Source organism: Argentina silus, assembly GCF_951799395.1.
Source record: "Argentina silus genome assembly, chromosome: 1".
Classification (NCBI taxonomy): domain Eukaryota; kingdom Metazoa; phylum Chordata; class Actinopteri; order Argentiniformes; family Argentinidae; genus Argentina; species Argentina silus.
The window spans coordinates 17,754,710-17,780,964 of record NC_139655.1 but is presented as its reverse complement, the minus strand read 5'-3'; the positions used below and the strand labels follow the sequence as shown (position 1 = coordinate 17,780,964).

Here is a 26,255-nt window from a genome sequence, read left to right as displayed (position 1 = left end):
GCGTCTTTCTCTGACTGTCAGCTTTCTTTCCCCTAAAACCCTCCTCTGTTTGTGTTTCTATCTCTGCCTCCCTCTTCCCTTTCTTCCAAGTGGCCTCAGCTGCTCTGTTCCCATGTTTAGGTTGAAGCCTGGTAGACTGCTAGCTTTTAAGCAAATCAGGAGTATCATGAGGTGTACAGTAAACACACCTAAACACTGTATGTACATTTTTGTTTGGTGAACAGCATATACCCCTTCAGCATACACACCCATATAACACTTGCTACATCCATCCATCGAAGGTATGCCACTTTAGGAACAGTATTGAGAGCATATAGACTTACATCATTGCTGGATGATCAAATATTAAGATACAGTGTAACATCCCCCACTGGCTTAGTGTAATTGGTAGTCAAATGAAGATCTGACCTTATTTATTGTGAGTCCGATGTGTAAAATGAGAAATGTAAAAGTAAAGTACAATTCTTCATTGTGGTTACGCCAGGCCCCTAAGTGCAGATCCAGCTTACACCACAACCCAGCCCTAGCTTTAACCGTTAGAAGGGAAAAAGCAGAATCTCACATCAGAGTCCTTGGGGGGCAAGCCTACCTCGCTGTGTGGCCCCACACTAACAAGTGTCAGTGATACGAGCCTGTCCCCCCCAATGTGAACGCCATGTGAGAGGCGGCCCCATCCCTGCCCCTGCCGCCTCAACACAAGGCTCTCCATTGACTTCTAACCTGTCGAGGGTCCAACGGAGACAAAGAGCCCCGGGGCGGGGCCCGTCCCTCCGACAAGACTGCGAACAAATGCTAACATGGCTGCAACTGTCCACCCCCTGAATCACTGAATTTATTGACCAACCACAGAGCCCATTCAGCCATATCTCCCCTGATAACAGAATAGGGGACAGGGAAGCCATAAAGGATGAGAGAAGGAGCCATGCTAAAGGGGACTGAAGGGAGTAGGAAGGCTTTGTGTCCGTCTGCTGGGGTACAGATCGTTGCAGGCCCTTTAGAGACATGGGCATCTTTGTGTCATCAGTACAATAGGGCTAACCGCAAGTGAGCAGCGGGTTAGCCTTGTGGCTTGACTATTAATCACTGTGATGGCATTGAGTGGCTCATAATTCCTACTAAGGTGCTGTTGGTTACTTTTGCCATGCAATCTCTAGCAGTAGGCTGTGGAATATAAAGCAATGTATAGTGGAGAAAACAGTATGTTCCTAAAAATACTGTATGTATATGTTCCTACTGTATGTAGTGGATGACACATCATCCAAGGACATTCCACAGGTTTTGACAGGGTTAGCTAAAGAGAACTGTATACGCACATCCTGAAATAAAGGAGTCTTATAAATAAAACATACTGTATACAGGCAGAGAGAGAAAGAGAGTGGATGATATAGACATTTTCTAGGGAGCAAACTTTGAGAGATTTGGGGACCAGTGTGTGAGTTCATTCACCCTTTCTATCTCCATCTGTTACTTTACTGACACAATATGGAATACAGAAAAGACTACAGCAACCCTCTATTGCCTTGATGAGAGGGTGAGGCAACAACACTAACCAGAAACTACACTGTAATCAACTAGGGATCCCTATGCCATACATTGCTGTTTGCCGACAAGATGATCTACAAGTAAGACATGCATCAATTCATGACTCCTCCTCGTCTGCATCATGAATATTCCCAAACTGCCTCGGTGCCTGATGTCTGGGAGACTCCATTCACTGACACAGTGCAGGACACCCCCCCCTCTCTCTCCCTCTTATTTAGAGTCCCCCCAAATCCACCCATTCACAGCCATAGGCCCTGATCTCCACATGAAATGATACCCCTTCTTTCTCCTCCACTCTCACTCCTTAAAGCGCCCATATGCCAGGCAACGAGGAGGCTGGGAAAGCCCATAATTGATCAGTAAGACGAGGCTGAAACAAGTGTGACCGGGGTCAGCCCCCCACGACGCCCAAAGGAGTGATTTAATATCCAGATTTATTGGGAAATGGAATAGGAGTTAAGGTCCTGTGAATCAGAGCATGCAATCCTCTCTGCAGAGCGAACACAGGTATTTGTTGACATTTTCAGCAAATATCTAATGTCTGAGTCTATTACAATGGATAAGAATTTAAAGTAAACAACCATTACAGTTTTTGAAATGAACATACCCTTGAAAATAAGTTCTATTATGTTTTTGTGGTTACAACTAACAGTATCACATTAAAACTTCTGGTAAGACATTACCATGGATATAAACATATTAATGACAAAGGTTTAGAGTGTGCATTTCAACAATATTGGATGTATGCTGGACAAATAGGGGATAAATCAGTTGTAAACAATGTACTGTACAAATTGAATATAAAAATCAGATGTTAAAATCAGCTGTTATTCTCATAGAATACAAATAGAATACAAATAACAAAAACATTTAAAATGATTCCCTTTGATAAAAGCAGCATTAAGGTCATGGCTTACAAATATTAATAATGTTACCAACATCAAGGAATCATTACAAATCATTTAGTCCATTGATCAACTCAGTTTAGGCACTGATCAACAAGTAGGATAAAAAGATAACATTTTTCACAACATGGTTCAAGGTCAGTGGAGACCACGCAAGAATCAAAAGCAAATTGAATGTTTCTTTAAACTATATCAAATTATATACAGAATTAAACAATGGAGGGTGGAAGTCTGTAGGGTCAGTGGTGTATGCAGTGTGTGGGTGAGGGAAAAGTATACTGTGGGGGTGTTGTACGGTGTAATACACAAAAAAAAAAAACGGTTGTGGTGCCAGCATGGAGTAGGGAAGAGAGGCAGTGGGCTAATGTGGCCAACCTAAATAGCCTGCAGAGCCCAGGTGCACCACATCAGCTGACGACCCTCCCACCTCTGCCCACTGGCCTCCTGTGAAGGAGCACAGAAACAGGACAGCCCAGCAGACAGAGTGGGAGGGGCATCAGACTTTACAAAAATGTTAGAATGCATCCATTCATAAATTATGTTACTATTTCACATGGATTTTCTTTTGAATACCCTCAGACACATGCACGCACATGCACACATACACATGCACTGTATCAGGTCTCACATGGGTCATGGGGCTCTCATACTTCGCTCTTCCACAGGAAGAATAAGTCATTATAAAATGTGCAAATTCATTATAGAAAAACTGCAATAATACATTATTGATGCATTGGAATGTTATTCAATATTGTCAAATACATTAGTACCACTCATGACATTCATAATTAGCATAGAAGAAATGCATTTGGGTGTGTTAATAAGAGATTATTTTCTCTATTTCTTAATAAGGTCCTGTTACAGTACACACCCTTTCTCTCTTGACATTTCATTACAGCAGCAATCAAGACAGGCGAGAAACTGTTAGTGGAAGATTCCATTGTTCTTAGTCTTCGTCAAGCTGAAGATATCAACCAGTAATGAGTGGAAGCCCTCTATATTGTCCACTAGGTAATGGCACTATCATCTCTGACTCTGTTCACTATGGCTCAGATAGCAAAAAGTAGAGTGAGTGGACAGCCCACATAAGGCAGGTCTCAGTAGTGCTGGGGTTCTATGTGATTGCATTGTTACAGTGCAGTTTTGGTCCAGGAGACAGTCATAAGTGTACATGCTGGTGTTGAATGCAAGCCATGGTTCATGTTTTAGTCCTTGATGTGGAGCTGGTTGGTTTGGCATATTGGGCTTGGGCGGTTAGGTCCAATCAGTACAGTAGTTCACAGGATGCAAGATTGTAGACTGGGTACTGGATGCGAGGCCGTAACAAACATGTGCTTAGAGCCTGGCTGTGGTCTGCTTGTCTACCCTTCTCCCAGAAGTGTGCACTTGTCGACTCCCCCTCATGGATTTAAAAGCATACGTTTCCATGATATATATTTTTTTTTTTAATGTTTTTTTGGGCATTTCTGCTTTATTGGGATAGAGACAGTAGAGATTGACAGGAAGGATGGGAGAGAGAGGAGGGATGACATGCAAGATAGGTCGAGGGTCAGAATCCAACCAGGAACCTTGCGATTACGTGGTAAGCGCGTTAGTGTGCTACGCCACTAAGCGCCCCCTCCATCATATTTCTTTACACCCTTTTATATCGAGAGGTAGAGAACAAGTGCACACTTTGGGTCTGAGGGCAGAGTATCAAACAGCAGACCCAGGGTTGGTATTGGCTATGGGGCCTGGCTGGGTGTCACATGACCACAACGTGGTGGTGGTGGGGGGCAGAGCTGGCATAGGTGATGGTGGAGGGTTTAGGGGGCCAGTCGGGGTCCTCCTGCAGCTCCTGGGCCAGGTGCATGTAACGCGCCTGGGGGGTATTCCTTCTCCGACAGAAGAGCCAGGAGAGGAACACCGAGCCCCAGTGATCGTTGGCCAACTAGGAATGGCACACGCACACATTGAATAGAGACAAATATACACTGTAAGTAATGGTTGTTTTTCAATTGCTTCTGAATGTCATATTTGTTGCAATTGACATGTGTTAATGATAATTTGTTGATTCCTGGCAAAATCTATTACAATCATTTAGGTGCAGGTGATCAATGTGTCTTTGAATGCTTTAGCTGTGATTGATGAGCTGTCAACCACTGTAAGCATCACTTGCTTTACCCTTTACATAATTTCAGAATCATCAAAAAACTAAACAAATGTGAAATAAAATCAATTGAACCGCATGCATTGTGGAAGGGAGGTAGACCAGGAAATAAAAGAAGCTAACCAGAAAAGGACACAAAGGGGTAAATATTCCAAACCTGAGGTGTGTGAGCAGCGGAGGCCATATCATGGCTGCCCTGTTGCTTGTCTCGGCTGAACACCAACCTCCATAAGATGATGTCAAGGACCAAAGTCTAAGGGAGGTTTCAGTGTGCAGGAGGAAAACAAGATGGCTGCTGATCATATAGTAATATGGGTTGATCAGGTTACAAGCAAAGACAAGGAACTAGTAAACTGTTGCAGAAAGAGTGCACAGTAACAACATATTAATCAATGGATGGGTTTTGATTCAATGTGATTGCTTCATTGATTAATTGTCATTGTCAGTTGTATCAATTGATTTGGTTGGTGTAACCTAATCACAGATTTCTACATGCATTCTCAGCAAGCTGAATCTAGGATATCTGTCAAGAAATTGCTTGAAGGGGCAGATTCCAAGGTTACACAAACATTCACACCTACAGTACCCTGCAAAAGTAATGGGACAATTGAGCATTTTTTTTCTTCTTTTGGGTTTATACTCCAAATTTAAAATCAATACTAGATTCTAGAGATGAAAATAAAGATTATCAGCTTTCATGTGATGGTATTTGTGTACTGTACATATTGGTTTCACCATTTAGAAATGACACTATTTATATATAGTCCTCCTATTTCATGGCACCAAAAGTAATGGGACAATTGGCTTGACAGGGGTTTCTTGTTAGTCAGGTGTATTCCGTCATATCATTTGTGTAGGAGAAGAGGTGTTAATGTCTAGTATTGATTCTAGGCTTTGTATTTGCCTTTGGAGTCTGCTATTAATGTCTGCCAACATGAGGACCAAAGAGGTCTCAATGAAATTCAAGGAAGCCATTATTAGGCTGAAAAATCTGAAAGAAAACTATAAGAAACATAGTCAAAACCTTAGTCTGTTGAACATGATTTGGAACATCAATAAAAAGAAAGAAAGCACTGGTGAGCTCAGCAATCGCTTCTACAGCGGATGACCGAAGAATGCTCACCATAATTAAGAAACCCCCCAAAACAACTGTCCCACAGATCAGGAATATTCTCCAGGAGGTAGGCGTGAATGTGTCATAGACTGCTATCCGCAGAATATGTCAACAGCCGAACTACAGAGGCTTCACTGCAAGATGCAAACCACTAGTTATCCTCAAAAATGATGGTCAGGTTACAGTTGGCTAAAAAAGTACCTTAAAAAAGCCAGCAGAGGGCTGCAAAAAGTTATTGTGGACAAGTAAGACAAATATTATCATGTATCAGTGTGATGGCAAGAGGAAAGTTTGGGGGAAAATGTATCTACCCAAGATTGACAGCATACCACCTCATCTGTGAAACATGGTGCCACTATAACTGGCTAACTTGTCTTGATTGATGATGTAACTGCTGCATGTATCCTGAAGTGTACAGAAACATTCATTGGATGGCGTTTCATAAGACAATGAACCAAAACATACTGACATAGCAACTAGGGAGTTTTTCAGGGCCAAAAAGTGGAAAGTTCTTGACTGGCCAAGTTTTAAATCTAGTTGAACATGCATGCAACACGCAAAAATACCTCAAAACATACAACAACTGAAGTTGGCCATAGTACAGGCCTGGTAGAGCATCACCAGAGAAGATACCCAGCATCTGGTGGGGTCAATGGGCAGTTATTGCAGACTTCAGGCAGTTATTGCATGCAAAGGATAGGAAGGACCAAATATTAAATATGAGTGCTTAATTTGAACATTATATAAATCTGTCCCATTATTTTTGGTGCCCTGAAATAGGGGGACTACGTATAAAAAGTGTTGTAATTTCAGAATAGTGAAAGCAACATGTATAATAAAAAGAAATCATAGTAATCGTTTCATTTCAAATTCAGTATAGAGCCAAAATAAAATCACAGAAAAGAAAAGAAAAATGCTTCACTATCCTATAACTTCCGCAGGGCACTGTATGTTGTTGAATATCCCTATCACATACCTCCAGTAGGAAAGACACAGCTGCATTCACTATGACAATGATGATCACTGTGATGCGCCATTCATGGGGAACACACACAATCTAAGGAGGAGAAGGTGCAGTGGGATGGAGTTAGATAGCTTCAGAACAAACTCTAACTCTGTGGAGCAATGGTGGTTATTCTGTGTCACCCACCTCAAGGAAGCGGTCAATAGCAGGCACAGGATACAGCACAATTAGGAAGAGAAAGATGTATAGACCCAGACAGGACAGCATAAACGGCCCTAGTGACACATGATGGTGAACAAAATTAGGCAGATTGGGTCATTCTGCTGCCACACTTGGTGATTAAAGTAAAGTAACTGATGAATCAGTGGTGGTTTGCCCAAATGATACATTTGGGGCATGCTGACATGACAGGGTCCCTCTACTCCATTGCTTCGGATGCAACAATATAATGCTAACTTGTGTATAAGTACACTTTTGTATTAGGCTGCATATCTATCTACGGTACATATCATCGACCACTGTGACTCTTAGAATCCATACTTACTACTGTACTACTACAACACAAATGTAAAGTGTCTATGTAGTTGCTGTGTGGAGATTCATATACAATTCATCTGTTTCACAACTCACAGTTTTTGTAGCTTGGCTGTCTGAAAGGCTTGCCCTTGGAGAAGATAATGGCTACCGACAGGTATTGGAAGGATGACACATAGAAGAGAGTGGTGTTCTCATAGTTTTTTATATTTTTGTGGTCGTTGTGGGATGTTACGTTGAGACCGTGGGAGATACTGGCAGTGGAAATATTACAAGCACTGTAAAAGAGGGCAAAATGCAAAAAAAGAGACTGAGGTTTTACACTTTTTTTGGTTTTCTTACAAGAAAAAAACATTGTATTGAAAGTAAAAAAGAGGCTTTGCCCTATGGTGCCAATTATTTTTGGTTCCTTCTCCATTCCCCCATTCCCTTTTTCTCTTTTGTTCACAAAATCAATAAAATTCCTCTCATCCCAAACAATTTAATTCCCTCTGTTTATTTCCCCTATTGCAGTGGCAGCAGTACTCACTCAGAGAGGGCCGTCCACTTCTCGTACCAGCTCTGTTCTCTGACCCAGAGAAAGGCCAGCACCTGGAAGACCAGGCAGGTGAGGATCTGGGTCAGCACTGAGAATAGCAGAGGTCCTGAGATCAGACTGGATGGGGGCCGCTGAGCGACCAGCTCCTTCCACGCAGGGTTCAGACTCACTGGGTAGTGAACATGCACAGGCAATAATCAGGGGTGGGGGATTGGGGAAAATACATGGGAATTGTATAATATATATTTTGTATTTTGATTATAGTACAATGTTTTCAGAGTGGATTTAAAAAATTTGCAATTCTGGCAATAATCGTACATTTATCAAATATAATGTATGCTGCAATTTTAACTTTAAGAGATGCTAAAGGATCTTTGCGACTACGTCAGTATTTAAACCTCCTGTTTTGGGCTTGAAATTATGCTATAGCCTTTATTTACATCATATACATCATCCTATAATACATCATATCGATCACTCACTTACCCGATATGGGCACAAAATCGTAGGCTGTAATGCATATCTTTTCCTAAAGCAATTTCCTGGTTGAAGATTTTCTCATGAAAAAGCATGGTAGAAACACCCATTTGAAACTCAGTAATCGTTTGAAAAGCTTTGCTCCCTTCCTTTTCACAATTCTAGCAAATATAAATACCATATCAATTGTATGGCTGTTTAGTATCTACAGTATTAGATCTATTTGTACCTCATTTCAATATTGTGCACCTGGCATAGACTTATTGCGTGAGACACGCAGGGACCCATTTTTGGCTCTTGTGCGCACATTTTAGAGTGACTGAAATTCTACAAATATCCTGTGGTATCTCTTTAACCAAAAATGTCATTTATATGGTGGACAGCATGTCTGTGCACAAACACGTGTTTGACAGCATCAGTTTAGAGCAGCCTCTGATCAATGCTGATCATCGCCTTTCAATACCTGTTGCATAATGGAGATAAAATGTGTCAGACTTGCTCTAAATATTCGACTGCTTGAGTTACAAGAGTTGTGAGATCAAGGCTCTCACAGTTGTAATGTGCAGTCCTGCAGTCACTTCTCACAGACTGCAGCAGCAAGTGCCTTCATTGTGGGAGGCATTTTTTATGACCAATAATGAATGTTTTCTTGACACGTGTACAATAGCCTACCTGAATCTGATGCGATGTGTAGACTGTGGTAGGATATAATCATTATGGTATTTGAGAGATCTATTGATTGCACATACAGTATATGTTCAGCTGATGGTTGCATTATGTGATTATTCAAAGAGAATTCATAGGAGGTTTTAATGAGGATTTCAATACCTGTCATGTTGTCACTGCCATGTTTTCAAGCCGTGCTCTCATAAAAGGCTTAAAACTAAAGATAGTGTATTTGCTTAAATACTCAACTCAAAAAGTACAGCTAATAAAGAAGAAGAAGACGACTCACTTGTAAAGGCGATGATCAGAATGATGGCAACGTCAATGAAGAGGAACTGGAAGTCTCCAAGGTTGCTGAGGATCTAGGACAGAAAGAGACAGAATAACCTCAACCCAAGATGTTTTAAAGTACTCTGATCTCAAATCAGCGGTTATGAGGTCTGCAAGTTTACTACAGCAGCATTGATTGATCTGGGTGCAGTACTTACAGAGTAGAGGAGGGTGACACTGAGGTACTGGATGATACTGTACAAGGCCATGAACTTGAACACAGAGAAGGAGGTGATGAGAGCAGCACGGCCCTCCCTGTGGAGACACAATAAGTATTCATCCAGCACTTCAAAACATGTATTAGTCATAAATTACCTGTTTTAGCCATTTCAAACATGCAACCCTTGTGAGTGGAAGCACTTTTTGTGAACTAATAGGATAGAAATGTTACTATAGAACACATGCATTATTTATCAGGTGGTTGGTAAATAACAGAAGAGGATTTACAATACCTACACACACATTTATCCCCAACAAGGTAATGTCCTGTACTTTTTTGTTATACACTTTATTTGCCAACGTGTTCTCTATATCTTCAAATGCCATAGCCATACTGTATATTCCATCTCCTTAGCCACATAGCCTGCCAATGAGAGCACTCAAGCAGTCTCTTTAAATAACTTCATTATTCTCATTCTAGATTGTGTGGCCGATGGTGTGAAATGATATTATGCTACAGTACCTGATGAGGTTGGGTACACAGGAGATGTTGGAGGTGGAGGAGGTGAAGGGGGAGGCTACAGAGGCCTCCAGTTCTGACAAGGAGATCCCACTGTGAGCTCTCTTGAGGGCCTGGGGATAGAGCACTCAAGTCACGTATGTCACTAATTGTGTTCCCAGTAAACTCTTGAGGAAACCAATCTTTAATAAAAGATTAACATACATCAGACAACATCATACTTACACCACAATCATTAGCACCATCTCCACACATCCCCACAGTGTAGCTGCAGAAACAAAACAAGAAATGCCTACCAACAGAATGTGTTCACTGGCTAATGGAAATGTGCCAGTATACATAATATTTATACTACAGTTCAGTGATGGAAGAGAATACTCACTCAACACTCTGTAGGACCTCCACCAGCTGGGTCTTCTGATCAGGAGCCATGCGGGCAAACACTGTGGCACACAGCACCAGCTACAGCGCCACCAAAAGGACACACCCATCACAATGTCATTTCTAAACAGTTACATGTAATGCACCACTTGAGTACTGTTTGCTTCTTCTAGAATTTTCTCTAGGGACAAAACTCAATGAAAACAAAAATGTGTATTTCCTGTTATCCTAATTTCCTGTTAGTCAAAAGAAGCAAGTATAATTAAGTTCTGACCTTTTGTACCAGGTCGGGGAAGTGCTCTGTGATTACCGCGAAGGACCTGCCACTCATGGCAAAGTGATACCGCTGGTCCTGCTGCTTGGGATGCTCCTCATCATAGGCCACATCTTCAAGGCTGATGTCCACTGACTGGGGAACAATATAGAAAAGGGGGGACATGAGCATCCATTATGGGTCATTCGCCTTAATACCAAAGGGAAAGTGAGGCTGTGTACTATCACTACACACTCAGTCTGTTTTTCTATAACCATTTACCTGACCAAGAAGTAATTTGAGATAAAAAAATAAAAAAATCCCTTTGCAAGGGAGACCTGCTTAACAAGAAATGTGTGTTCATACTCTGTGTCTAGTAAATAGTTCAATATCAATCTAGTCCATATCCTCCAGACCTGGGTCAAATGCATACAAATACATAGTATGTTACTGTAGATACTTTCAAATACTTGAGCAACCTTTGATTTAGTTTGATGTAGAATGGAACCAATAGAAAAGTTCCAAAAGTGCAAACTCCAAGCTAAATCAAGCACAACTCAAATATGACCCAAGTGTCATGTCCTATACTGCTCTTTTCCCCACACCATTTGGTTGTCTTTTTTGTTCAGTAGAGCGGCGTTCTCTGTGTAATGCCAGGTGATCTGGGCAGGCTGGATTTCTTTAGGAGGCAAGGCATCTGCAATGATGACCCTCTCATGAGGGGTTATCATCCCACAGTCTCTGGCTACTGATATGGCTGTCAGCATATTGTCACCTACAGAGAGAGAGAGAGGAGGGAGGAAACAAGATGCTACACTTACATTGATATCAGTATAGATGTGGTAGGGGTCAGTTAGCCGTCGGGAGCTAGATCATTTACAATCTCCAAGATTAACAACAGCTGCCCTTTATCTGGATAACATTTGTATTGTGGATGAATGAGGTTGCCTTACCTGTAACCATCACAGTGCAAATGTTAGCACGTCGTAAGTCTGCTAAAACCCCAGCAGTCTCTTCTTTGAGCTTGTTTTGCATGATTATGAGCCCTAGGAACTCCATATTGGTCTCAATTAGATCCCTGGAGGGCGTAAGAAAGAGACTTGATTTACCTCAGGACCAAAAAGCACATTAAAAAGGGGCAGACTGGGATTGGTAGACATTTTTTACGTTTTAACTATTGATATATAGCCATTGATTATTGAAGAATAGAACTTATAAATGCCTCATTAACTTAGTTCAACTGTCTTAAGCTGCCTACACACTACACAAAATATGAATTCCTATGGTCGGATAGCCTTTCACATTACACAAAGAGGAGAAAACTCCATCGCAAGATGCGTGGCATCAATTATCATACAATTTCACTATAGAGGCTTGAGTGAAATGCGCATTGGGTGCAATCAAATATCAAACATGTTTTGATTTGGTTCGGGAGATTGCCGATGATGTAGAGAGGTTCTTGGAGGTTGCATGGGGGGATCGGAGCTAGGAAGAGGCAGATGACCAGAGCATGGAGGGCAGGAGGTGGTGGTGAGGAGTGCAGTGGATTAAAGTCTCTCCTGGCCCATAGATATTCTAAATACTGTTTTAATTTGGGTGAACTATCCCTTACCACTGTTATAATTGCAAGGTCAAGAATGCCCTGAAAGGACAAGACTCCCCTTGGACACATGTTCCCTTATTCTAACTCTACAACTGTTCCTCCATAAGGTGACAGAGTATTGTACCTGTTGAGGTTCTGGACTTTGTGCCAGGAGAGCTTGGCCTCCAGCTGGCGATGTGCCAGGGCGATCACTCTTAACCCTTGCCTGGTGTACACGTCCAGTGTCTCTGTGAAGCTCTCTGGTACTACAGGGAGAGAGATGGAGTAGAATAAACACTGGGTAAGGGCACTTGGGTAGATCTGAGAGGATTGGATACATTTAAGCAAAATGACAAAAATTCCATCTGTCCTATCAGTCTGTATAATGGACTATATTCCATTATACAACTATATTCCTTAAACCTGTCCAATCTTATATGACAAGTTATTAGGAGGTGGGTCAGGGTTCAGGGGTAGAATTAGAATTTTCAGCCCGAACCGGAGAGGACCAGACAGGACCAGAAGGGCTCAGGCCGGGTCTGATTTTCTGACAATTGATTCGGGCCAGGGCAGGCTTGGGTTTGCCGAGACTGTGTTGAGTTTAAAAAAAAAAAAAAAAAATTATAAATAATCTTCCGAGGCCGATAACACACGCCAACTGCCCTCTCTCCCTCTCTCTTCCTCTGCTCTAGTCAGTGATAGATGCACAGCAGCACATGTTCAATTATATGCTGTTGTTGTTGTTATTGTCGTTTAGGCTACATATTTAAGCAATAAGGTACGAGAGGCCATGCTTTATCGTGAATAAAGTCACAGCTGAGGGGCGTCGTTTTATACAACAAAGCAGAGAGAATTGACAACAAAACAATGCCTTAAGTATTTCGTTTTTTATAGACTGTGGTAGTTTCTGCCCTGCTCAAGTTCTCAAAACAACCATTGTTGTCAAGGTAACGTGATAAATAAATCTTGCAATGTATGGTAAACAGGTAAAACGTGTCATCACTGTTACTATATCAGGGAACAAAGCATGGCTTTGAATGCCACTCGGCCAATCACATTGCTTGTTCGGACTAAACCCTAGATAATATACAGTGCCCTGCCTGTAATGGGACAGTGGAGCATTTGTTTTCTTTTTTTGGCTCTATACTCCAAAAGTTTGGATTTTAAATCCAACAAGTATGATGAGGTTAAAGTAGACATTTGGTTTCTAAATGGTTTCACACTTTTTATACATAGTCCCCCTATTTCAAGGCACCAAATGAAATGGGACAGGTTCATATAATGTCCAAATTAAGCACTCGTGTTTAGTATTTGGTCGACAATGCTTTGCATGCAGTAACTGCCTAAAGTCCCATGCAAATCAGAGACCCTATAAAAACAAAGATATTAATTCCAAAATGACATGCAATTACAATTGCTATAACTATTATCCTTGCATTAAGATGGACTCAATTCAACTTATTGAGTGATTTTTTGATTACATTTTTGCATTTTAGCTAATTTTAAGAGTGTCATAGCAAAGTGTCTGAATACTTACGTACATTAGTTATTTCTCTATTTCAATTTTAATACATTTACTGAAATTTATTAAAATTGAAAAACCAAAAACATGTTTTCTCTTTGTCATTCTGGGGTATTGTATGTGGATTGATGGCAAATTCTTTTAATTTAATGCATTTTAAATTGAGTCTATAACACAGCAAAATGTGGAAAAAGTGAAGGGGCACTGGATAAGGGGCCATTTCTAAATGGCGAAACCAATATGTACACAAATAACCTAAAATAAAAGCTGAGAGTCTCTATTTTAACTTCATAATAAATAAAACAGATTAGAAAGAGTATTTAAAAAATGCAAATCATTTAGTTTGGTATTTGAGCACCTTTTTACATTCTCTCGCTATTTCTGTCAGTCCTAACTAATTGTGTTTACAGGTTGCGATAAAATTGTATAAACATTCCCAATTCCCTAATCTGCCTCTGCTCTGTCATGCTCTCTTTGCATACACCTGACCAAGAGTATCAGATCAATTGAAAGTGTGAAGCCTATTTTATATGGAGAACTATTGCCATCAATGCAAAAACCTTATATATTTCCAGAAATGAACCAGATCTTGCTGTCACCTGTTTTGTTTGTATAAAGGCAGATGCAATAAATGCAGTTCTTGATAGTAACTAAGGTGAGTTTACAAGCAGTCTCTCTCTCCACTCTTCTTAGTGAGTGGCTTTCTCCTCTCCTTACTCTGCAATTTTGAAGTTGTGCACAATGGATGAATAAAAATGTTTTCAATGTTGGGCTAGGGCCTCACATCAATGGGCTGGGCTTGAAATTTCGGGCCCGTTTCAAACTCTATTCAAGGGTAGTAGATGCCTGACCTGTCTCCTCTCTGCAGAGGTTAGCCACAACCTCTGGCGCCCCCTTGAGGTAGCTATCCATGTGTTTCTCCCCAAGCCTCCTGACCACCACACTCATCCTCTGTAGCACCGAGGAGAACGGGAACTGGCGAACAATCCCAATCTCATATGACTGGTGGAGGAAAGACAGAAAGACAAGACGCAAACCACAAGGTCAACCAACATGTCCATATGTCAGAATGTAAGTCTCAATTCTTTCAAATGCATTCTTCCTTCCTTTCTTGTGGTAATCACAAATCTAACCAGGTTCTAACCAGAAATGTTGCCTTCAAGATGCATTATAACCATAAGGAAACATGTGTAATAGGCTCTCTCTCCTACTGTCTCAATACATCGAAAAAGATACAGGAGAAAAAGCCCCAGACTACTTACCGACAACTCAAATAGCTCCTGGAAAGGAAATAGAAAGTTTGCATTTAAAACCTCCTTGGTATATGACTATTGTATACTCGGATATTTGGAGGTTTAGAGGTATAAGAGTATGTCTATAGTATACCATGTTCTGGGCTAGATGATTGACACTCTGGTTGATCTCAGGGAGCACTTGTTTGGGTGGCCGCACAACAGTGGGCATTATGGGATTGTGGAGAGCTGTTTCCTCCTCTGTAGGCTCCTCCAGAATCTATACATCACAATTATTGGTGTTAAATAACATGTCAGGTCTCAACTCTCGATCGAGAACTAGCAGCCCCTTTTCGACCTGATGGAGTTAGCCTGGGTACCTGTCTGCTTATGTTTTAGGCAGCTAGGTGCTGTCTTGGTGCTGTCACAAAGCAACAACACGTAGCATTCCTGTGCACAAAAAATGTATGGCATACAGACAAATGGAGGGGAATGTATTTATGTGTCAATACCCACACTAGCACACTACTTAGTATGTATGGCCAATCCATCACTTCATACTTGTGAAAGTTTGGATGTTGGATGTAATTCTTGTATTAAAGTTTATAGGCATGTGGCTAACAGGAAGTATAAGATCCAGGTGAGACAGACTAACCCAGCCGATGGCATTGAACATCTTGAGGTCCAGTGGGTCTCCGGAAAGTACTCCCTCAATCTTAGTCAGTTCGTGGCAAGTTGCCATACAAGCCACAAACCTAGACTTGACCAGACTCTCTTTCCCAGGGTCGTCCTCTGAAGGGAAGAAACTGAAGGGGGAAAAGAAAGGTTGAGTGATACTGAGTGTGACTTAAATGGATAGGTCACCTAAATTACAAAATCACCTTATCTTTTAGCTACCTTGAAACTATTTAATGGGGCAGGAGATTTAGCAACATGACTTAGGGTGTCATTTTGCCCTTTTTCACTCAGTGATGTTAATGCTAGTCTTTCTAGGCTCTGCTAAAGTCCAAATTGTGGTTTGCTTTTTGCTGTAGTCTCCCAGGCCCAGAAAAACTCCCCTTGCCACAAGGTGAAGACAAACATTTACAAACGCAAAAACATGGACACTGCATGTCCTTCTCACCTGCCATTTTCAACTCTCTGGATACCCCAAAGATCCAAGCCATCTTCAGTGAGAGTACCAGTCTATGTAGGAAAGCAACACCAGTAACTAGACTATTCCTCAATTTCAAATGATATGCTGGAACCCTGTATGTGCTAGCAATTGAAACAGCCTGACACTTGGCATAACGTTTTCTGATGTGTTTTGGGCACAGGGGTGAGTGTGTGAGGAGGGGGCACTATTGGGGGGCACCTTATCAAAACAGACTAGGTTGAGCTGCCCACACATGTTGATCCTCTGGGGGCTGATGCAGAAGATGCCCATACGTTTTAGCCTGCGCTGGGCATAGACGATGCCCGCTGTCATGGCTGCAGGTAGAGCCGGGGGCACAGTGATGGTAATGATGTCCAGAGACTCAATGACAATGGTTTTTACTGGAACCTGGGAATGAATGGAAAAAAACTCCAATTCAAGTGAGAGAGAACAGCCACCTTGAGAGGAACCAGACATTTACTCTAAATGGCAACCTGCATGACTAAGCACCCAATGAAAAAGCACTATACAAATGCAATCAACCTTTTAAATGGATGTACAGACAAGCATAGAACAGTGTACCTGGTTTATGATACTGAAGACTACAGTATAGATAAAGCCAATCCCTGCCACAGCCACCAGGCACAGCAGGAAGAGGTAGGCGTCTCTGTACAGCTTGAAGTCAGTGGGCTTTGGGTAGAGGATGGAGCGCACAAGCTGGCCCTTCTCTGTAGTGAAGCCTGAGGGACAACACATATGGGAAGACAAGAGCTTGAATAACATTTGAAGATTGTAATTCCTTTTGTGATTATATGCAGTTAGAGGCCTCCCACATTAACCATTAAAAGGGTGGGTGAGTGCACGCATGCACACTCACACTTCCTGTATACCAGTTCATAAAAGAGTCTGTCCTATACTAATACACATATTAGGCACAAACTGTGAGGATATGTGGGGTAGGACCCAGGCGCAGAGAGGAGACCAGACGAAGGAATACAGTTGAAAGGCAAAGCCACTTTACTTCAAGTAATCCACAGGGTAGACAGGAACTACTTTAGAAAATAATAAACAAACAGACTTAACGAGAAACTAGAGGGTCATATATCGAGACGCATCCTAGAGGACCATGAGAGAACGTACCACTGGCGAGAGTCAAGCCACCACACAGGAATAACAACTTAAATAAAAATGTAATAATAAGCATCTGTGTGCCTGAATGTTCATGGGCCGGTCTCCGCTGCCCCCTAGTGTCCAGATGGAACTGTGACACAAACTGTACAAAGTGAAAAATGTAAAAGAACACAAGAGTCTTACCAGTCCTAACCACCACAGCCTTGACAAGTTCCCCTGTGTAGAAGCGAGTCTGAATGATGTGGGTGCCACAGAAGAGTGTGTGTCTTTTGTGTTCCTCCATACAGTAGGTACTGGCCCCCTCCTCCCCAGAGTTAGGCAGGCTGGTCTTGGTGACAGGGACACTCTCTCCTGAGGATGGAGGATCAGTGGGACACTTAGTCACATAATGAGGCAAGTGAGCAAAGTTTGTTACAGCACAATAGCATTTTTGGCCTATAGTTAGTGTTAATGTTCAGGGAGTATCCATTATACCATGTATGAGATTAGAATGTTATCATAATACTTCACAAGTGAATGCCAAAGTGATTAATATTATTTAATTGCTAACAATCAGGAAAAGAATGGAGATTACCCTAAGATGTTTTGACTGTGTTAACATACCTGTATTCTGTGCCTGCAAATTATTGGTACAGACCGAGGCAAAATGTTTGCTATCTGGCAGAAATGCTGTTTTGTTTTCCCCCTACTAGCATAATATGGTGAGTGAGAGCTTGAGTTGGGTGGTTTGCACTTTGTCATTCAAACAATTGACTGGCTGCATCTAAAAGTCCAAAACAGGGTTTGAATAAAAGCCAACATTGTTGGGAGTCTAACCAGTGTTGTTGTGGTGTTGGCAGTTAGCGTAGAATATCACAAAGTAACTTTTAAACCAACTTCCACCGGAGCATGCGTGCGGCATGCAACGCAGCTGCTGTGTTGCAATCATGTACACTGTATCCCATTGAAAACAATGGACTTCCACCGTACCTCAACCGCATTCAGCAGTCTGTCTGTTCAAGGTGTTCTTAGCATATAGAGAAAATAAAGTTTGTATCACCTGTCAGCATGCTCTCGTTGACAATGCATGTTCCGTGGACCAGCACTGCATCACAGGGCATGATCATCCCATTGTCCGGGATGACTATGACATCACCAGGGACCAGGTCTGTGGACATGGCCTCCTCAACATCTGGATTCAACCAAGAAAGGGAAAAAATACAAATATATATTTACAGTACATGTTTATCAAGTATTGCTTTTTTTCTTATGTTCAACACAATACCAAGACTCCAAGGTTGTGGATCATGGAAAATCAAACTATAGCCCACAAGAAAAGCAGTTGGCTAAATCTACAGACAGCCATGTCAAAAATAAATAGAAATAACTGGTTAGGTACTACTAACATAAGAATGAGAGATGATATTAGTACAGATAAACTACATTGTACTTGCATAGTATTTCAGAAGGGAAACATAACAACAGAAAGGATTATGTTACCAATTAAATGCAAAGGTATTAATTATCAAGCTATCACACATACTGCTGTAACATTATCACATCTCCCCCGCTCCCTTATCAGACATTCACGTACCTTTATTTCCTCTACACACTGAAACACGTACAATACTGTGGGCCGCCACCATGTCATGGAGCATAACATATTGCTGAGATAAAAAAGAAGGTATTTCCAATCATTATACACAAAATCATACAAAATCTCTTGCAGACACACGCATCTAATCCGTACAAGGTTTGCGAAAGCAAGTGATTAGAATGTAAAGATCTGACATTAGGTACCCAAAGACAAGCATGACTGGCTTTACTTATTAAGGGAGGAAATGCTCTACACCCACCTTTTTGACTGTGTACAGCGAAGTAGCTATTGATATGATAGACATGAAGACGATGGCAGCTGCATAGTAATAATACTGTTCAGTGCTCCAGAGGACGACACTGAAGAGCTGGAAGATGTAGAAGGGATTCAGAACCTGAGGAGAATGACGATGACTGATTATCAAGCTTGTTTTACAGTATTATATTGCTGTCTATACAATTTCTAACATGGAAGTCAATGGACAATTAACAGTTTGTTTTATACATCTTGAGAAGTAGGATACACAATAGCCTACCTCTTTTATGAGTAGCTTGAACACAGAAGGAACCCTCACAGCGATTTCATTCACCTCAAAGAACAATCTCCTATTTGAAGCATTATGAGGCAATTAGCATTTTTTTTTTGCTTCTAAACATGCCAACTACTGTATGTACTGTTTTGAATGACCAGTTAAGGCAAATGTTAGAAACAAATTATGTACCTGAAGTGACAGATTTTGAGCTTGAGTATGGTATCTGTGTGGGAAAAGAGTAGTACCTGTAGTCCTGAAGCAGTTTGCTGAGACCTGAGCTGTGGTCAGAGTGGATGCTGGAACAGCTCACCCTGATATCTTCCAAACCTCTAGAAGAGCAGCACACACAGTACATCTTCTCCATTGTAATACACACAGACACATAGAGTTTGTGTGTGTATATCTGTGTGTCTATCTCTTCTATTAGACTGATGAACAACATCCATGGCATTTTGGTATTCAATTCTCCCAAAATTATATGATTTTCCTACATATATATTTTTGATTCTTAAATGTGAACACTAAATCAGCACTGTAGGTTTGCAGTGGTACTCTTACTTAAACACTTCAAAATTCTGTAGCAGATCATTCCAGTAGTATTTTGTGCTGTGGTGGGTGAAGTAGTGTATCTAAGAAAGAGAGAGGGGAAGATTTGAGCTCAGAGGATAGCAATGCATCAATATACAGTGCCCCGCGTAAGTAATGAGGGAGTGAAACATTTTTTCTTCTTTTGGCTCTATACTACTACTATAAGGTTTAGATGCACTGTATGTGCTAAGGGATTAATGACATTGACATTATCTGCAGCCATCATAGACTTCCTGTGTCCATTGCTGACTGTGTCTCAATAGTAGATAGCTTCCTTCCCAAATCTCCCTTCCCTCTCAGGACCACCGATCTAACCTAAATAACTATCCCTTTAATGAATAAATATAATATGGTGGCAACAAACACAGTTCTTTCACCAAACAGCGGTTATGAGGGAGAGAGAATAAGGTGAAGGAGCCATTTCAGACTATCGGGAAACAGCATCTGATGTATACAGTAGTAGTAATCAAAGGGAACTACCTGTACTGGCTTGAGATGGACATATTTTCGCTTCTGTTCCTCTTGGCTAAAGATGTGTGCTCCATCCCCATTGGATATATGGAATGTAGTCTGGAATTCCACACTGTCAAATGGCCTCTTCCCTGGGGCAAGCATCACATGCACCTTGGCCCGGAACCACCTCTTGAACTCATCCTACAACAGTATGGAGCTGTGTCAGGTCACTTTTCATTAGGGATGTAAATACACAGTATGATCCATTGTACACACTAACTTGTCAGTACGGTAGATGGTCATTACAGTCAATATAATACTGTCTCAATACAATGTCACCATTACTGTGTGTGTTTATGAACATTTTGCATGTCATACATGCACATACTCTACATATATACATTTGCCTATACATTTGCTTAACATTAAATGGAGAAAAATGGTTGGAGGTCAGAGGGGAGACATCTCCAGTGAGTGTACCGTGGACCTAAGCAGCAGTGTCTGGGCCTCTCTGAAGGAGGTACGTGTGCAGGTCCCTCTTACTCCCCACTCAGGCAGCCAGTATAGTAGCAGGAGCAGGAGACCACCGCTGCACACCGCCCCAACACCCACCAGCACCATCTTCCACAGGCAGGGCTGATACCCCCACACCTCCTAAAGAATAGACCATGTACAGAATATGGGCACACATTTGGGTCAGAGCACAAAATGTGTTGTAAAACCCACTAGAGGGAAGGTGGGACTTTTGAAGGGTTGTGGAAGTGATACTCTAAAGCCAGGCGGACACTGCGATTTTCACAAACCGATCTAACCGACAAGAGGGTCATATTGCAAGACAAATTCTCCACATCATGCTGTCATTCAATGTACACTGTCCCGATGGTAGTTATGACACTAGGCGATTTGACTGAGCCCTCTCTCACACTCCCGTTCAATGTTTGTTTGTTGCCAGGACAATGGCAGAAATGGCGCTGGCCACAAAAAAGTAAAACATTTAAACTGTAGCCAGTTTTTGTATGCACCGAGAAAAAGCCTAAAAAAAATACATAAGGAGAATTTGGACACGATATCCAAACGCAGACAGCAGGGGCTGTCTTTTTTATTCATTTATTTACAAAATAACAGGAATTTCTAACGATCACGTTAATGTTCGCTAGATAGGCCTATAAATGCAGCGTTGGTCCGGCCAGAGCTCCAAACGTTGTTCGTCAATTTCATGGTTTCACCCGAGAATTTGAATGTATTATGTAGCTATTCTTTTAAGTATTTTATAGTAAACTCAATTTGCGCACGACGTCCCGGATTCTTATTCTCAAACTTCACAAGCAGAGGGGAGCCAGGAATTCCAATCGGATATGGTCGTGTCTTGTCTTCATGTCGTTGACCTACGAGTCAAGGCGTCAATTTCACCGCAGATGACCGCGTTTATAGCCGATATGTCAATTCGGTCGTAAGAACTTGGCTCGTGGCAAATTCGTGGCTGGAATCGCGTTGTGTCTGCCCGGCCAGATCTATCCCCTAAACCAGTCAATCTTGTAAATCTGAAAATATTTGATTCTGTATCTATCAACTGTATTGTGATAACTACGGGAGGCCGAGTGAATTTTGAATTTTTGCCATATTGGACCGATCTAATCCTTGGGGTACGACCGGAGGTTTGGAGCATTTGATAGGTTATGGTAAGGGATATAGTGTAATTTGGAGAGGAGAACAGTGCTTCGATCTGTATGCTCACCATCTCTTCCTCAAGGCCCTGGTTGACCACCTTTAATTCTTTCTTCTCCATCCTGTCAGAAGTGTTCAAAGGCCCGACTGAAACAAGAGGTCACATGTTAGAACCGCACCTTTCTCCATCCCTGATGATCCCGTGCTTGGGTATAATTTAGTCCCATCACTATTTGTGTAATTATGTCAAAGTTAGGTTTCAATACTGTAACAACCCTGTATAAGACCTGTGAGCATCACCTCCATGTGAATTAACTCTCTTAACCCTCTTGGGGCAGTAGCTAGCATGGGCAGTAGCTAGCATGGGCAGTAGCTAGCATGGGCAGTAGCTAGCACGGGCAGTTAGCCGGCGAAAGGTCGTGAGTTCGATCCACGCTTAAGGCAAGATCCTCTACCCTGCCGGTCGCTACACTGGTATTAGAAGTGGGATGGTCACCGTGTGTGCCATTGGAGAGGCGTGTCCACGTGAGGGACTTGGTATACTGAGGGCACGCTTTTCTCAATGGATGGGATAGTGTAACGACCCTGTATAAGGCATGTTAGCTTCTCTGCCAGGGTGAGTTAACTCTTTGTAGCTTGCCCGCTTTTATCTGAACATTCAAGGTTTATTTTTCATTGCCGCTGTTACCTTGGGTTGAGGGTTTAGGCCTGGGTTGCTGGTTACGCACTTTTTGACAGATTGCAATTGTAAACATGCACCAGATATGTAAATAAAAGGTGACTGATTGATTAACACCTGGGCTAATTTGTATTGGTCTGTGTTTTTACTTGATGAGTTCGACTTTGGAGCACAAGGCTGTCATATCACATACATTTCTCAACCCTGTCTGGTCAATAAAGATGTGGCAACTAGCATTTGCACTCGATCAAGAACTAGGCTGACTTAATATATTGTAGCGAACGGCGGGGCAGAGCAGCTTGCCTTAAGCGGGTATCGAACTCGCAACCTTCCGCTTACAAACCGGCCGCGCTAGCCACAACACCAAGAGAGTTAACTCACTTGGCCGAGCTGCTAACGGGCCTTACACAGGGTCGTTACACTATCCCCTCCGTTCGGGAGAGCGTGCCCTCACGCTTCACTATACGAGTCTCTCACGTGGACACGCCTCTCCGATGGCCTCACGGGCGCCATCCCACTTCTGACACCAATGTAGCGAACGGCGGGGCAGAGCAGCTTGCCTTAAGCGGGTATCGATACCCGCTTAAGGCAAGCTGCTCTGCCCCGCCGTTCGCTACAGTATAGTCTATATCTACAATATAATTCTCCATTAGTTCCGAATGTATTTTATTTCAAAGCTGGAAATGTCTTTCTAGCATTAATACATTCTACCCTAACAAATACTAGATTTGTGGCAATCATTTTTTTTTTTTTATCCACGTTTTATGTTCTTTTGTTGTGTTCATTCAGAACTTTCATCAGGCTTACTGTAGCCATAGTTTATTATTATTAGTTATCACACCCTATCTGATAGAGCCATACAGAAAATGATCACTGAATGGAGATCAGTGTGATTTACGACCCAAGCAGTGCTTGTTTCACTAATTCTGTTCCACTTAATTAGACTTATAGTAGTGCGATTGTATGCGTGTAATATTCTTTGGCATGGATATGACTTATGGTTGGGCTCACAACCGAGGCGTTTTTTAATTGGGTTATTTGAGTCAATTCAAACTGCTAGTGTGAACAATGGTTTAGTCTGTAGGTACAATGCTGATGTGTTTGTGAGCAGATTTTATACCTTAGGTAAGTGGAGTTATAGATTGGTTATCAGCTGTTACTTTGATTGTCTGATTGCCTTCTCCCTCCCGAACTTGCTGACTAACTTCATGTGTGTGTGTGTGTGTGTGTGTGTTTTGTACTTTAGTAAGGTAAAGTATATGCAGTTGGTTTGAGAGCCTGATACTTGTTAACGTGGTTATTCAAACTACATGAATGGGTTTGATAATAGATTATTTTTTTTAAAACTGTCTGCTGCTCTGCTTTGATAAGCAACGGACTTCCAACTTTGAGTCATCCTTAAAAGTTGTCTTTTTTAAAATAAGCAGCCACAAGCAGCAATCACTAATGTTGAAGCATGGGTTGAATGCTTAGAGATTTTGTGTCTGTTGCTGACACAGATGCAGTTACACAAAAGTGAATCCCTACAATCAGGGAATCACAATGTATATTATATACATATATATGTGTGTGTGGAGATATATATATACACTGCTCAAAAAAAATTAAGGGAACACTTAATCGTCACAGTGTAACACTGAGTCAGTTAGACTTCAGGGATATCAATCTGCCCATTTAGGAAGCACAAGTGATTGTGAATCAATTTCACCTGCTTTGGTGCAAATGAAAGTGACAACAGGTGCACTGGAGAGGCAAAAGCAAAAAGGTAATGGTTTTGCATGTGGTGGCCACAGACAATTGCTCTCTCCTTATCCTTCATGACTGATTCTTCTCTAGTTTTGTGTTCTGCTAGTGTCCTTGTCACTACTGGTAGCATGAGGCGGTACCTGCAGCCCACTCAGGTTGCACAGGTAGTCCAGCTCCTCCAGGACGGCACATCCATATGTGCAGTCGCAAGAAGGTTTGCTGTCTCCCAGCACAATCTCAAGAGCATGGAGGAGATACCAGGAGACCGGCCGTTAAACGAGGAGAGCTGGACAGGGTCGTAGAAGGGCATCAACACAACAGCAGGACCGGTATCTGCTCCTTTGTGCGAGAAGAAACAGGAGGAGCACTGCCAGAGCCCTACAAAATGACCTCCAGCAAGCTACTGGTGTCTGACCAAACTGTCAGAAACAGACTCCATGAGGGTGGCATGAGGGCCCGACGTCCTCTAGTGGGACCTGTGCTCACTGCCCAGCACCGTGCAGCTCGATTGGCATTCGCGACAGAACAGCAGAATTGGCAGGTCCGCCATTGGCGTCCTGTTCTCTTCACAGATGAGAGCAGGTTCACACTGAGCACCTGTGGCGTGAAAGAGTCTGGAGACGCCGTGGTGAGTGTAATGCTGCCTATAACATCATCCAGCATGACCGGTTTGACGGTGGGTCAGTGATGGTCTGGGGAGGCATATACCTTGGAGGGTCGCATAGACCTCCATGTCATAGCCAACGGTACCCTGACCGCTGTTAGGTACCAGGATGAGATCCTCAGACCCATTGTCAGACCGTACGCTGGTGCAGTGGGCCCTGGGTTCCTCCTAGTGCAGGACAATGCCCGGCCTCATGTGGCCAGAGTGTGTAGGCAGTTCCTGGATGAAGAAGGCATTGATACCATTGAATGGCCCTCTCGTTCCCCTGACCTAAATCCAATTGAGCACTTATGGGACGTTATGTATCGGTGCATCCGACGCCACCAAGTACCACCACAGACTGTCCAGGAGCTCACTGATGCCCTGATCCAGGTCTGGGAGGAGATCCCCCAGGACACCATCCACCGACTCATCAGGAGCATGCCCAGACGTTGTCGGGAATGCGTACAGGCACGCGGGGGCCATACACACTACTGAATCACATCATGAGTTGCCGTGATCAAATTCAGTGTTCCCTTAATTTTTTGGAGCAGTGTATATATATATATATATATAAAACACAATTTGTGGTTCCTTTTGTATATATTATAGGCCTACACCAAGTCAAATTAGAATACACAACCACTCAGCAAATAAATCAATACAATCCAAATTGTCTAATCTTAATATCTGACACAATCGTTCTGTAAGTAACATTTATCCACAGTAGAAAAATTAGTTAACAAACCTAGTCCTCAAATAATGATTCTATGGATTCATTTATCGAATAAACGATTTAATGTGTACGCTCATTGGATTGCTTATTTGTGTATGTTACTTTTGAACTTTGTTACAACATGATCACAAGTCATGATGCGAAACATGAGCTCTCAGAAACGGGTGCATTCACCTGAATGTTGGCAGTAACTGTGAAATGTTAAATATGTGCATGGAAAGGACATAAATAATCACTTACCTGAACCCTCTAGCCTCTTCATATTAGGAATTATACATATTGCGGGACAAGTCTCATTTAAAATCTTAAATCTCTTTCAAAAGCCTTCAGCACCCGCTTAACATGAGCGCCCTGGAATGTGTCCATGGACAACGCGCGTGTACAATATTGACAATGCGCTCGCTGTGGTTCCATGCGGGGTTCCGACTGTCCGAAACTGGCCCATTCACCACCATTGAACAGGAGGAAGTGAAAAACAGGATGTGAGGTCATTAAAGGACACA

The 26,255-nt window shown here is 42.2% G+C and overlaps 1 protein-coding gene across 1 annotated transcript; it reads right to left on the bottom strand.

The window, feature by feature from the left end:
• Positions 1-1,986: 1,986 nt before the first annotated feature.
• LOC310801880 (polyamine-transporting ATPase 13A3-like) lies at positions 1,987-26,255 on the bottom strand. The gene is made up of 33 exons (XM_083666054.1): positions 25,993-26,255; positions 22,019-22,095; positions 20,764-20,937; positions 20,311-20,484; positions 19,801-19,871; positions 19,488-19,571; positions 19,246-19,315; positions 18,970-19,104; positions 18,708-18,780; positions 18,174-18,305; positions 17,318-17,485; positions 16,586-16,743; positions 16,223-16,411; positions 15,992-16,053; positions 15,524-15,674; positions 15,023-15,148; positions 14,899-14,916; positions 14,488-14,638; positions 12,260-12,380; positions 11,486-11,610; positions 11,138-11,307; positions 10,554-10,688; positions 10,281-10,360; positions 10,124-10,166; positions 9,902-10,011; positions 9,378-9,474; positions 9,179-9,251; positions 7,738-7,915; positions 7,305-7,486; positions 6,861-6,949; positions 6,687-6,767; positions 4,754-4,849; positions 1,987-4,377 (listed from the first exon to the last, which is right to left on the bottom strand). The coding sequence occupies exons 1-33, from the start codon at positions 26,012-26,014 to the stop codon at positions 4,192-4,194; spliced, it is 3,801 nt and encodes a 1,266-aa protein (XP_083522180.1). The 5' UTR covers positions 26,015-26,255; the 3' UTR covers positions 1,987-4,191.